Source organism: Anarhichas minor, unplaced genomic scaffold (assembly GCF_050575085.1).
Source record: "Anarhichas minor isolate MPS153535 unplaced genomic scaffold, ASM5057508v1 ptg000026l, whole genome shotgun sequence".
NCBI lineage: Eukaryota > Metazoa > Chordata > Actinopteri > Perciformes > Anarhichadidae > Anarhichas > Anarhichas minor.
Genome location: NW_027466472.1, coordinates 5773347 through 5788167, shown reverse-complemented (window position 1 = coordinate 5788167; position 14821 = coordinate 5773347). Strand labels below are relative to the sequence as shown.

General features: G+C 41.6%; 1 protein-coding gene across 1 annotated transcript in view; it reads left to right on the top strand.

Moving 5' to 3' along the window:
* Positions 1 to 14821, top strand: part of si (sucrase-isomaltase) — a 66699-nt gene that overhangs the window by 25195 nt on the left and 26683 nt on the right. Inside the window, exons 18-27 of the mRNA XM_076100907.1 lie at positions 1562 to 1716; positions 4067 to 4151; positions 8494 to 8550; positions 10728 to 10852; positions 11154 to 11242; positions 11535 to 11584; positions 12119 to 12301; positions 13975 to 14124; positions 14251 to 14457; positions 14617 to 14771. Of these exons, the coding sequence (XP_075957022.1) occupies positions 1562 to 1716; positions 4067 to 4151; positions 8494 to 8550; positions 10728 to 10852; positions 11154 to 11242; positions 11535 to 11584; positions 12119 to 12301; positions 13975 to 14124; positions 14251 to 14457; positions 14617 to 14771 (1256 nt within the window). The remainder of the gene's footprint in view (positions 1 to 1561; positions 1717 to 4066; positions 4152 to 8493; positions 8551 to 10727; positions 10853 to 11153; positions 11243 to 11534; positions 11585 to 12118; positions 12302 to 13974; positions 14125 to 14250; positions 14458 to 14616; positions 14772 to 14821) is intronic.

The window sequence follows — 14821 nt, the reverse complement described above, 5'->3', positions numbered from 1 at the left end:
AGCATTGCACATAGGTGTTACAAAATGCCAAGTGGTAAAAAATAGAAACTTCTTTCAGTACCCATGGTGATTGTCATCATACCAGCGCTGGTAGAGCTGCGTTGTAAAATAAATGTGCTTCTGTAAGCTTTATAGTAGCTGGACATGCAAGGGTTTGCAGCATCCATCCCTTTGACTTCATAACCTGCCTTGCCTTTCGTTCACTGAGCTATGATTGTACAATCGCTGTTCAGGAAAAGGGGTTTGTCAAACAGTAAATTAGTTCAAGTTTGTTATTTTTAAAACATTTTCAAGGCCAAAGCAAACCAGGTAATAATAATAATAATAAAAATAATAATAATAAACAAAACTACCACTTCTCAAAACTGCACAACTCTTTCATTTCAGACATATTGTATAGGTTTTGTTTTTCATTTTTATTGTAATTTTCATCTACTCAAATTAAGTTGCTTGATTGTCTTACTTTTTTCAAATCTTCTTTTAAATCCAACTCTGAAAACTACTTGGCAATAATAATCAGAACACTAATCATGAAAATCAAAATGAGGATAGAGTGATATTCATGTTTATCTTTAGGAAACACACACTATAAATGTAAATGTCAGATTTAAAATGTCACAGAAAAAGCACCCACTGAGCCCACAGTGTTTATATTGATCAAACATACTGAGCTAGATGAACAAATAAAGTCTGTCTGCGGCATTGAATAGCGTGAAAATGTATGTTCTCACAACATTCTTCATGTGACATTTCCATGCTCATCACTGCTGCAAAAATAGCACAGCATTAAGGTAATGCAGGGGGGGGGGGGGGGGGGGGGTGTTGTTAGATGGAAGAAGGGAGCGGGGGGTTTGGGGGTTTATATGCTGGAGGACAGGGACACGAGGATGATGAATCTGAAGTACAATTTCCACTAAACGAGACAGCTAACGTGTGACCTTTGCTTTGCCCTAATCATGGCTCTCAACACATGGCCATGCAGGCCAGTCCAAACACACACACACACACTCCTCGTCACACTCTCAGAGGTGCCGAGGGCATAAATGATTAGCCAGATGAGGGGAGCACGGCCTGTTAGCAGCTAATCACCCTCTCAACTCTCCACTATCATCGGAATTAAATCATACTTCTGTTCCTTTCTCGCACACTTTTTCTCCTTTACATCTTTCTCTCAAGTTCTCTTTTGCTCATTCGCTTTGTAAACGCTGCTTTTAGATTAGTCCTATTTAAAGTTAATTTCCATTTTAATCTTTATAACTACAGTTGATGTCCACTTATGAATGATTTGGTGATGTAAAACGAAATCAGTTCATTGTTTTTCTTCTTAACCTTTCTCCCATCAAACCTTTCTTTCCTCTCACTCCAAATCCGTCTCCCCATTTCCCTTACCTGCCCTCCAACTTATTCCTTTTCCCGTTCAAACAAGCTCTCTTTTTCATCTCCGCATCTCTTTCCCTTTTCCCCCCTGTGGATAAAAGACAAATCTTTATTTCCCATTCGCGCTTCTTCTCTCTCGTTCATCAACCCCATCCCTTTAATCCATCCGTCTGTCTGTCTCCAGCCCCAGGATCCAGCATCGTTTGGTGCCAACTCAACACTGGTGAAGAGCTCGAAACATTACTTGACGATACGTTACACACTTCTGCCTTACCTCTACACACTCTTCTACAAAGCCCACACTACAGGAGAGACTGTTGTACGTCCCGTCATGCACGAGTAAGTCATTCACAATATTGTAAGTCCACGGTCCTCATGATGTCAGACAGGGACACTCAAGGAATTGAACATTTATAGCAAATGGTTATACAGTTTGGTGGAAAAGGCTCCGTTGTTTGAGGGAGTTATCGCAGACTTAGTTAAGGAGTCAGCTGAAGGAGCCAATACCCCTTATGTGACCATTAATCTTAGTTAAATCAACAACATCACGTAGGAGGAGGTTGGGGTGGTGGAGTTAGCTGTGGCAGTAAACAACGTTGGGAAGCCAGGCGTTCTCTCCACACAATCCAAATTAGCAATCAGCAGGAGTTTAGCTATGCTGGTATATGAATGACCATCAAACTGAGTTTGATAAAGTATTCTCTAGTGATCATCTAGTTAGCATGCATGAGGAAAACACCTTCAAACTGCCGGGGGAAAACGTGCCCAAAACCAACTCAGCCCATACTGAAGTATTATTCAAATCATCATTTTGGACCAAACAAGCACTTGCCAGACACCACAAGACATTTACTCAACTGCTATATGAACTTGATTTTTTTGGTTAAGGTGTAGACATACATAACAAATTAATAAAACAAAGATGTCAGTTGAAAGCGCACATATTCAGCAACATAGCAGATTGCAAACAGCCAGCAGCAAAACATCACTTGCAAGCACACAGAGGCCATGAACACCAATAATTCATTCACATCATGAATTGAATCATGAACAGCAACAGCAGTGCAGCAAATCTGAACGCAGAAATAACCCACAACAATGCAGCCTTGGCTAGCTACTGGCATTGCCAAGCAAACACAACCATGAAGCAAACGGCAGTATACACTTACCTTTGACCCTGGTCTAGCGGTGAGATGAAATCCGGTGTGTAGTCATCCATAAGGACAAGAACAGACTACGGTCAGCTATGGCGTTGACATGAGCATAATGAACAGTCACAGTCTTAACGTCCACGCAATACACCTGCACGAATATGAGGGGACGTCACTGGTCACACAGTTGGGAATGAGCCAACCTTTGTAGTAGGCTACATCACAAACCGCTGCCAATACAAGTGGAACGTCAGTGCTCTGCCTGAACTGACTTCATGCTTTATTTAGCACTTTGGGACGCAGGATTATATTAGATCTAATAATAAACATTGTTTTTTGTATTATCATCGTTGTTAAAAAGTTGTGGGAAGAAGTAATTCACAACAGGATCGTTTAACTGTTAGGCCATAGCAGGCCTTGGAGAAAAGAAAGCGTTTGTGCATTTTTAAATTTAAGAGTCAGCTGAGAGAGCTTATCCCCTGAATAAACACTTAAATGAAGATTAATCTTAGTTAAATCAGCAATATCACCAATATCACATACATTTAAGAGGAGGTTGGGGTGGAGCAGATAGCTGTTGAAGCCAACAGCAGCCAACAGCATCCTCTCCTCTTCACACAAACCACATAAGCAATCACCAGGAGTTACCAGCTTGACCAAACAAAGCATTCTATTGTGATCATCTGTTTCCGCATAGATGAGCTAAAAACACCTTCTAACCAGTGGGCAAAACATGGCCAAAACTAATTCAGCCCCAACTGAAATAGACTATTATTCTAATCATGTTTGGACGTTAGCACCAAGGCAAGCACTTGCCAGACACCATATGACATTATCTGCAACATGAACTTCATGTTACACATTCATTGCAAAATGAACACACAGATTTCAATAAAAACACATATTCAGCAGCATTGCAGAATGCAAATAGCCAGCAGCACAACATCAAGTGCAAGCATGCACAGGCCATGAATGCAGATAAGGAACAACAACAGCACCTACCTTAGACCCCGGTATAGTGGCAAGTAGTTAGATATGCGGTGACTGGTGAGTAGCCTATAGTCTCCCGACATAGTGGTCGCGATCCCACAGCAAACACAGGAAAACTCAGCTTCTCGGCATCTGAAGTGACAGCTGTCTGACAACCAGCTGAGTCGCGTGCAGAGAGCGGCAGCAGAAGACGCGCAGTGTGCACCGTTATTATTTACTCCACTTGGAGAAGCACAGACTGCGTGAGGTAAACTGTGGCAGCAAACGCATCACCGTGAGGATAACGAGCAGACCAGCGACAGGTTGTAAGGCCCGCGCTGCACACCTGCATGCATGCGTTAGCTGGAAATGAGCTAATCATTGAAAAGCATACTACAAACAGCAGATATGCCAATCAGCCAGTAGAAGCGCAATTTCGGTGCTCTGCCTGAACAAACTTCACTTAGACATGATGCCTTTACACAATGATTGTAAATATGTTTTTATTTGCAGGAACATGATTAAAAACATATCTAATTGATTCTATACTCTTCTTTGTCACTCCCAAGATTCTACTCCGACAGTGCCACCTGGACAGTGGACCAGCAGTTCCTCTGGGGAAAACACCTGCTCATCACACCTGTGCTACACCCGGTCAGCCAACACACAAACCCCAAATAACAGACACAAACATGCTTTGGTCCTTCACATGCATGCGCTCACTCAAAATGCACTTTCATGACTGTACTATATCACATCTAGACACAGAAACTACCATCATATACAGCTACAGTACATATGGAAATGTACATGTAGTACATAGAGAAATGTGTCTTGCAGATGAGATGATCAGTTACTCTCTCACTCACACACATACCGTGACCTCCGCTGGGAAAACATGACATGGGATTTTCTTTGTTGCCCTCTCCTCCTCTCATCCCTCTTTCTTCTCTCTTTCATATCCTCCCTCTTTTCTCTCAACTCTAATGAGAGCACTGACCTCATTACCAGCAGATTAGAAGTGTAGATAGAAGTGTGTGTGTATATGTGTGTTTGTGCATGTTTGTCTCAGTGTGTGTGTGTATGCGTGCACCTGTGTGTACTAGTAAATGTGCGTGCCTGTACGTGCATGTGTATTCGTGCATACACAGCGATTGCGGTCATGTCAAAGTGGCCTGATTAATAAGCAATTTAGCATGGCCTCTTGTGAATTACAGAATAGTGGAAAGCGAATTGGATTCATAGTGGGGCCAGGGATAAAGTAGCTTCAATCAGTGTGATTGTGGAAAAGTTTCTAATACAAGAAGTGGAGGGTTTATGCTTGCAGTGCCTCATGGCTCGAGTTGGTCTGAGGGGAAGGGACAAGGCCATAAGGTGACTATGCAGGTTGTAATTTGAATAAAAATGACATACAAAATAAATTAATAGCTGTCAAAAGTGCACCTACTTTGGGTCCTTTCAGAGCAAGAGACACAGCTCAACTGTAGTGAAGTTGTTAACAGAATGGGATGAAGAGAATTCCATTATAAGTGGGTGCGGGCCTGGCATCAATTATGACCAACCACCTGTTTATTTTCTCTGTAAAAGCACTCTGCTCTGCATCATCAAAGTGCCCTGATTGTCATGGTCTGTAGAAACGGCCAACAGGGGATGGAACCAAATGCAGACAGACACAGGGAACAGAGGGATTTTAAACTGTGATTTATTAAAAAAAATAAATAAATGTGGAAGGTGAGCCTAAAAGTGAGTAACTAAAAATCCAATGACCAGAACGGGCAAAAACGATACGAAACAGGATCAGTTAAATCAGACAACTGCACAAGGGATACTAACAGGAGACATAGCAGACGAACCGACAATTAACAGACAAAAGACAGGATCATAAATACACAATAAACTAATCAGACAACAAGACACAGGTGGGCAGACACGAGGGCAGACTGAAAGCTAATAGGTAGAAGAAACACAAGGGAACAGAACAAGGCTGACGAGACAAATCCAACACAGGTGATCCATAGAAATAAAGGAGGGGAAAATCACAAAGACAGGAAGTCAAATAAACACAAGAGGCAGGAAACTTCAAAATAAAACAGGAAACAAACTAAACCAAAACCAAGATTGTGACACTGACAATTGAATAGAGAGAAATGCATACAATAAGGTAAATTATTGCATTGCTTGTGATGGTACAGAATTGTCACGGATGAATTCAGTGTACTGGATAAAGTTATTCAGAAATACTTGATAACCATGTTGTTCTCATGTGCAACTTTTTTTGGGTGGCATTTTATGCAATTACACGGTTTGTTTATAAGAGGGCATGTAATATTGCCAGTCCCAGACATGTACAGATGATGCATTCAGGCCTACAATTCTCATGCATCATGACACATTTGGACAGCTCTACATTCGAGACCAGTCGTTCACACCACAGCTACGTATGTGTGCAGTTTACAGAAAGTTGCTTTCTTTTTTCTCTGCTTGAGGGTGTTCACATTTCAAATCAATTTGTCCAACATATCGTCGACAGATGTTCCACCAGTGTTTGTAAGCGTTTGAGTTACATTTGTTCATGTGCCCGGAATTTGGGTTTAACCAAACCCGAGCAAAACACCAAAGATGCACCATGCTGCTCGATCCACTCTTACAATCAATACTTACAAGACCTCATGTGAATCTCCCCTCCCACTTCTGCATACTGAAGTTCATGGCAGGCAGAATAATACCAAATAGGCCCAAGGTAGCAGGCAGAAAGAAACGGATCTGAGTGTAATGCAAGATGAATGGCATAATTTAGTCAATACAGTCACAATGGGCACAAGGTCACCCATTGTCAATTAGTGTGATGGTGGCTTTGAGCATTGTTGACATTGAGTATCTCACACTTTAAAGTATTGTTATGTTGAACTGCAAATTATGATTTTTTTTTCATCTCTCACGTATTATGTATATATACATTTTTTTTAAATCTGTTGTAGAAAAATGAGCAGTGCAGTGTAGCACACTGGCATAAGCTTTACAAACATTTCTGACCTGGCAATGCCACTTAAAAAAGGACTCTTTCCAAATGACAGGTCCGATGTGGCTGAATATTCATCTTTTCTGGTGACAGTGTGCTGCTGAGCCGCAGTGCTGTGGTTCAAGACAGGGTAAGGGCAGGCATTAAGAACAGCGTGCCCACTATCTGTTCCAGATGCATCTGGCTGTGAAAGGGCCACATGACGAGATAGTGTCAGCCACTTGAGCGAGGTCACACGCTGATCTCTAACAACCCTTCGCATCCTACCATCACTTTTCTTTTTACATTATTCTCATATCTCTCTGTCGCTTTCTATTTATTGCTCTGTCCGCCTGCTTCTCCCTTTCTCTAATGATGCTCTTGCTCCATCATTCAGATCAGTCGATGCTTTAACCTTGATCTCTGTGATAAACTGGGGAGATCTCCTGCTCTCTCTCCCTCTCTCTCTCTCTCTCTCTCTGTCATCCCCTCTAGTCTTCATCCATGCTTCCACTCTCCCCCCTCTACTTGCCCATTGCTCCCTTTACTTTTTTAGCTCAGCCCTTCATCAAGCAGTGGCTCCCTTATCTCATCTGCATTCTCTTAATCAGCTGCCGTCAACTCATCCTTATGATCCCATTTCATTTCATCCCAACTCTCTTTCCTCCTCTCTTGCTCACCCTCACTTCTTCTCTCATCTAGCTCAGCTACCATCTGATCATTCTGCCAGTATGAATCTCCAGCCCACCTGATCAAATCTTACCCCATGGCTAACTGAGCTTCAGTACTCCAAACGAGGGTACGGGCCTCATGCCTTGTCCCTCTCAATCGAAGTTAGCAGCCATGCTAGGTCATGCAGTCCCTTCCCATTAGTCAGTGTGGTGATTGATAAATGCCGCGAGCAAATCCGACTCCAGAAAACAAGGTATAGGGGGAGCATCCATTTCCCCAGGCTGTCACCCCACAGGCTGTGCAGCGGTTGTGACAGGTGATCTGCAATTGTGGAGCCTAAAGAGGACATTAAGTCATTTAATTTAGTTAGTAGGACATTGTAGCAATATGTTTCTGTCTTATTTTGCTCTTATATAGTTCCTCATGTACTTTTGGGGTGCTTTGCATTTAAAAGGATTTGCTTTTGTTCATATGTCCATTGTTCCTCATCTTCTTACCTGTTTGTTCTTCCTTGGCTTCCCGTCGACCCTCTTTCTTGTTCCTATTAACAGGCCTCAGAGGGCCACTCTCACTCTCTTTCTTTCACTGAAAAGAAATAGCGTGAGAGAGAGGTGCCATCCGTGCCTTTGACAGACGGTCTAGGCCTACTCAGCTGACATAGTGTACTTCACAATTTGGTCAGTTTTGAAAAGGACCTCTGGTTGGCTCTTTCTTTCGCTGCGCTCTCTGTGTTTATCTCTCTCCCTCTCTGTTCTGCCTTGTCAGAAAGAGCAGAAAAGTGACAAAGCTATCAAAGGCTTGGCGCTCTTCTATTGATTGCTCCTGTCTGTCCACCACCTTAAGCTATCAAAGGCTGTTACCTATCAGTCGTCCCTTGATGCTGTTTTTCCATCATCGGTTGCATCATAGCACTGTAGACTGAAATGTCACGAAGGGTTTTGAGGATACTTTATATCAGATGGTAGGCAGTTTTGAAATAACTCTCCGTGATAGAAACATTTTATCTTCTTCTTATTTATTATTAAGTTGCAGTGATTTATAGCAGCAAGAAATATCCATGCTTCCTTTGTTGTGTTTTGTGGCTCCTATCCTCCTGTTTAGGCCTGTATAAGATTAAAGTGTCAGGATTTGTGCGGGGAGCGGAAGCAGGTGTTACTGGCTGCAAACACAAGTCAAACACAGGCATGCTTTCACACAGAACACAAAGCTGACACCTTTTTATGTCTACTTAACAAATCAGAAGTATTTAATGTTGTTTTCAATGGCAACCACAAATGTTCAAATACGCACACATATGACGAAATATTTTGTTCTTGTTTTCTGCAGGGTGTGGACGAGGTGCGGGCATATATCCCGGATGCTGTGTGGTATGACTATGAGACGGTAAGACTACATTTTGCTCATGTTAAAATAGTCTCCTCTAAAGCACATCCTTTTCCACATTCCTTGTGTTTTTCCTACCCAATTTACATACATGAAGAAGACTGAACATTAAAAAAACACCTGTCACTAAAATGCAATCAGATTCAAAACCCAAAGGTGTATATATATATATATATATATATATATATATATATAAACATATAAACATCTCTCTAATAGTCTTAAGAAACTGAACATCATAAGCTTTCAAAGTATGATAAACAGAGAAAGGGATGACAGAGGCTAAACAGGATTAATTGAAGGGTTACTTACTGTAGAAAGCATTATTCTTTACAGGTGTACCTGATTAATTGGTATCACAAATGTTTAGTGCTCACTAAAAATGATTGCAAAATGGCTTATAATTATTATGTTACATTAGTGAAAATCAACACAAAGAACATGTATCACATGACAGTCTTTGCCTCAAGATCTTTGTTTTATACCGAGAGACGAGAGAGATAAGATAAGAGCGAGAGTGAGGACAAAGATAGAGTGAAAGAGGGGACAGGGAAGAGAGGAGAGAGACTATCTCCCTGACAAAGAGATAAAAGAGGTGTTGTCCTCCTTTGGGACCTTATTTGGGCATCACAGTGGCGATATAAAGTGCCCACTGATCAGATGAACGATTAGATTGGCTGTCTTACCGCCGGCCCCTTGTCCTGGTTGGTCCCCCGTGATTATCTGGGTAGGAGGATAGAAGGGTTCGTGGGGGAGTATTGATGTAGTGAAAATGACCATGAAAAACAACTTATAGAGGTAAAAAATAATGGAGAAAAAAAACAGAAGTATGAAGGAGCAAAAACACATAGGATGGTAAAAAGTAGGTAAAAAAGGAAGGACAGTACCTGACATGGAGAGAGAGGAAAAGCAGGGACAAGAGAAAAGATGAGAAGAAGAGAGGGATGACAATCACAGTTTGCAGAGGAGCTGGCAGATGTGAGCATGGGCCTGCAGGAATAAGGAGAAGAAGAGAAGACAAGGCTAGAGAAGACCTCCTTAAGGCAGACAATAAGCGGGTGATAAGATCTGAAATTGGTTGTAGACGCTCCACTAACTCCAGCCCACACACTCGCCAATACTGTATTGGATACAATTGTACACACACACACACACACACACACCTCCATGGGAATGGAAGAAAACGGGATTTAAAAAAAAAGAATTAGAGCACCTCAAGAGAGAATAACATGACGTGGAGAAGGAAGTAGGTAGATGGAGAATGAGAGAAGATGGAGAGAAGAGAGCTATAAATTGTTTTAGGCTGGGCTGAGAATTCAGTCCTCAGGAGATCAGAAATCAACTGTGCTCTATCTGGGCCCTCAGAGAAATGAGTGGAGGGGCAGAGAGAGAGAGAGAGAGAGAAATGTGTTTTCTCATCTGAAATAAATCCTTCTAAGCTGAACAGAACAATCATTATAATGCAAAAAAATAACACATTTGACATCGTCCTCAACTGACTCAGTCACTGCATTTTCTAAACTTTATTTTCTATTTTTTATAATTTAACTGTGATCAAGCCCATTGTCCAAATGAGTCTTAATTTGATAACTATGAGCTACAATTACATGCAGTATTTTCCTGTTTAATCAATTACTTCACATACTTTATTACTTACTTAGTTATGTAGCCATGTACTGTAGATTTTATTTACTTGATTTTCAGATATACATCTCTGAGATTTCTACCTCAAGCGTAAAACAATGGAGGTGAATGGAATTTCATTTGTGGAACTCACAGGTTTAAACATAATAATACAGCATAATCCACGAAATGTACTGTGAACAGATATAGGCACTATTTATTTTTGTGTAAAAACTAGCTCCATTAAAAATACACATTGATGTCTATGGATTATTCAGAGTAAAGAAAACAGTCTATCCGCATAGCTTGATACACAAGCGGCAAGTGAGAATATATTTATATATATTATATTTTATTTATTTATTTTAAAAAGTCAATTGTAGAGACGGCAGTATCACACAAGCCCACAGCCAGAATTTTGCAACCTAAGCTTTGTGCAAAATACTGGCCACTGTTGTAACCTTGAAAGGGGCCACAAGTAGGTTTTCTTGCCCACAGAGCATCACATCAAAAAATCTAAGTCAGTTAATATATTCTGTCACCTTACCAATCAGATGGAGCAACTGGCAGACCGCAGAAATTATGTTAAAATGCATCTTCCAGCTGACAAGCTTGGTTTACACATCAGAGGTGGCGCGATCCTCCCAACTCAGAGACCTGACGTCACCACCACATACAGGTATACACATACACACATACGCACACACACACACACACACACACACACACACACGTATCACTTCAAATAATGTTGAAGGATTTCAACAAGCTGTCTCACAAAGCAATTGATTGATGTGATGTACATGAATATTATCATGCACACACTCGCAGAAGCACATAGACGGATCAATCAACACATTTCCACATCATAATCATAAATGCATCAGATTGTGCTATAGTTGATTAATGTGCACTTGCTTGATTCATTGTAACAACATATGCGTATGGTATTTAGCGCGTGTTTATGTGTACGTCTTTAGTCGGCGTCACCCCATGGGTTTGATCGTCGCTCTCGATGACAACAAGCAGGCAGCTGGGGAGCTATTCTGGGATGACGGAGATTCCAGAGGTATTGTGTGCAAATGCGCTGGTGTGTGTGTGAGAGACAAGATCATCTTCATCTTGTTATTACCACTCATTACAGGAATCTTTTTTATTTATTAAAAATTGTTTTATGAGCAACTGAAGCTCTTATCTTGTTAAGCACAAAGCATCACATGAGTCAGTGTGACTGTTCAAACACTGTCATTCAGCTCGCACACATTAACAAATGAAGGTCAGTTATCTTACTATGTGACAGTAAATCAGTTGTCAAACAGATGTGAGACATTAACATCTGCTCTTTTTCTTTTCTTTTTCAGACACAGTTAAATCAGGCAACTACATCCACTACAAGTTCTCCGCTGTCTCTGTAAGTTTCTCTTCCTCGCATCTATGCCATTTTTAAAATCTGGCCCACATATTCCTTCTGATCTGAACACAAGTTCAAAGTTCAAAACCACCAGAGACTTTAGACTCCCCCAGTCCACAACACCGAGCATAATCGATCCATGTTACGCTGCTGAAGCTTTGTTGGATCAAGTACCCCGTGTTCCTGCTTCACAAGGCAGTGAGAATTGCCTTGCATGTTTAATGTATGACGGGGATGTCCTTCCTGTACGTTGGCATTACACTGGGGTAGCGGGGTTTGCAGGCAGGATATCTATCGGATCAGCTGTTTGACTGATGCACAAGAGTTTTGGGAGTTTATAAGCTGGTGGCTTAACCAGTAAACGTGATAGAAGGAAGTGCTGCACACTGGGAGTGTTGTAAACTGGAAAAATGTATTCAAAACAGCAAAAAAAACATATATTCTTCTAAATAATCAGCATTTTAAGTTTGAGAGCATGCAATGAATGTAATGGGTTCAAATAAGGCATAACATTGTGTGTCCTCTGCCTTATAGGGAGTGCTGACGATGCAGGTGACACATGACGGCTACAAGGACCCAAACGTTCTTAAGTTTGACAACATTACTGTCCTCGGAGTCCCTCATCCTCCCACGTCCGTCTCTGTGACTCAAGTTAGCAGCGGAAACTCTACATCCACTGTGCCGACCTCCAACATACAGTACGATGGAGCAAAGGAGGTAAACACACACAGACATAGTCATGTGCAAATGCACATGACTACAACATGCTCGGGAAAATTACCTTTACAGAAAAGACATTTAAATGTTGTATATACACAATGTAACAATACTAAAAAAAAGTGAGCAGAGCTGTTGACAAGTTATTTGACAGGTTATTTCCCTCAGGGGTTGATGGAGCCCAGATCAAAGATAAAGATGAAGTGAATGTTGGACTTACATTAATCAGGTGGCCTGAAACGCATCTCTAAATAAATGCTATTTCTGCTCTGTGTCTACTTAATGTGTAAATAGGCCACCATTTGCTAACAAGTTTGCCATATCAACTTGAACTATAGTATAGTTATAACTATATAATAATTTCTAAATAATATATTTAATGAAATAGGTATCGTAAAATATAGATGCTAAATTGCATCTAACTACAAAGCAAGGCATCTCTGTCTCTCTGTGGGTGCGTCCTTCACCGAGGGACATGATTAGCTGTTCTCGACAATGCTGCAAGCAACACTTTCTTGGCGCAGATACAGGGTTGATGAGTACTGCCGTAGTTACTCTTGCAGGTGCCCACCATTTGTTTCAATAAGACCAGGGATGAAACCATTTCTGTACATTTCAAGGTTAGCCTCTAAGTGTAAGAAATGATAACAATTTACATTAGGTTAGGATCATTGAAGCTTTTGCCTGAGCGTGCGTATGTGCGTAAGAAAGAGTGAGAAGTAAGTGCCCAGGGTTATAAGCAACTGGCGAGAGTCTGTAAAGTGTCAAGAGGTTCAGTTAAGTATTGCTATAGAGATTTGCTTTGTGCGCTTGTCACACACACACGTGTTTATGTGTGTGTGGCCAGGGGCTATGCTTGTGTTAAATCCTCAAGGTCTCTCTGATCTCACGCACACACACGCACACACACGCATGCATTCATCAAATGAATCTCAGTGGTAATCATTTCCTGGGGGTGAAGGGTAAATGTGCCGTAAAACCTAAACTCTGGCTTGTCATGTCCCTCGGTCTTTGTATGCCTAGTCGGACTGGGCCTTGAACGTAACTCACAGCTGCCTAACATCATTAGTTCCACATACTTAAATAGAGCAGAACTTTAAAACACATGAGTCATGTTGGCTTCCTGTATTTTAGTTTTTTGACTTGATGGCTTTATGCCATATTTTTGAAAACCCTTTTCTGTCTGCTTTATAGCCTGACTGCCTTGTGCTTTGTTCACAGTGCATGACCGTGTGCCTGCTTTGTCTCTTTTCTTCTTTCTAAAGATGCATTCTTGTGTACTTGTGTGTCCTGTGAGATGTATTTTACACAATACAATTGCTGAAGCATGATTCCAAAATAAAATGACACAAGGAAGACAGACAAATGAAGATCCCGCAAGTCTCCTAACCAGCAGAGGATGTATCAGATGGTGACTAGTCACTAGTGTGAAAGGAACTCCCCGAGATTTGTTGCGAGAATGACTCATAATTCCCGACAGAGGCTGTTGGTGAAACAACGAGGGAAATTAACAGCTGTGTCTTAATTGATAGCACACGCAACGTCAAGCACACATTCTGTCTCAAGGAAGATTGTCTTGCCATGTTCTCTCTCTGGCATCCTTGGATTTATTAAACACAACTTTCTCCCATCTTCCTCCTCCCCTTCACTTCATCACACATGCACATATATAGGTTATGTTCCTGCAAGGCCTCTCCCTCACACTCGGGGAGAGCTATCTGGTGCAATGGGAACTGGCGCTGGAGGTGAATCAGCGCTTTGACTGCCATCCAGAGGAGAATGCAGATGAGGCTAAGTGCAAGGCCAGAGGCTGCATCTGGAAGGTGAGGGGTGACACAGATGAGGTTCAAATGCAAATATATATATAATTTCTGTATTATATCACTAAACTAAAAGGTTTTGTTTTTAAACAGCTGCAAAATTCTGATATGTTTTCTGACCTCATTCAGCAAAGCACCATTGAACGGGCTCCATGGTGCTTCTATCCAAAAGACTATGGCTACACTGTTACAGCAGTAAGCGACAGCAACTCAGGCATGGCAGTTGATATCACTCGGAACAAGAAGTACAGGAGCAGTGGTCGCCCAGAGTCACCAGATATTGACACCCTTCGTGTTGAGATCCATTACCACAGCAGCGACATGCTGCAGTTCAAGGTGTGTTTCTTTTTGGTGGTGCTTTCTCTTGCATATCATGATCCATGTTCTTTCCCCATGCTGCTTCTTTCACTATTTTTTTTATTTCAATGCATCCATCTGACTTGCCTGCTCCACATAAACACACACACACTGACAAACTAATATTTCCCTGTTCAGATCTGGGACCCGACCACAGATCGTTATGAGGTCCCAGTGCCGCTGTCGGTTCCCCCTACTCCAGAGACTGACGAGAGCAAGAGGCTGTACAAGGTCGAAGTTACCCGCAACCCATTCGGTATCCAGGTCATAAGGAAAAGCACAGGAACCAAGATGTGAGGAACCCTAAATTTGCATTCACTGCAGCATTTGCTATTAGACTTTC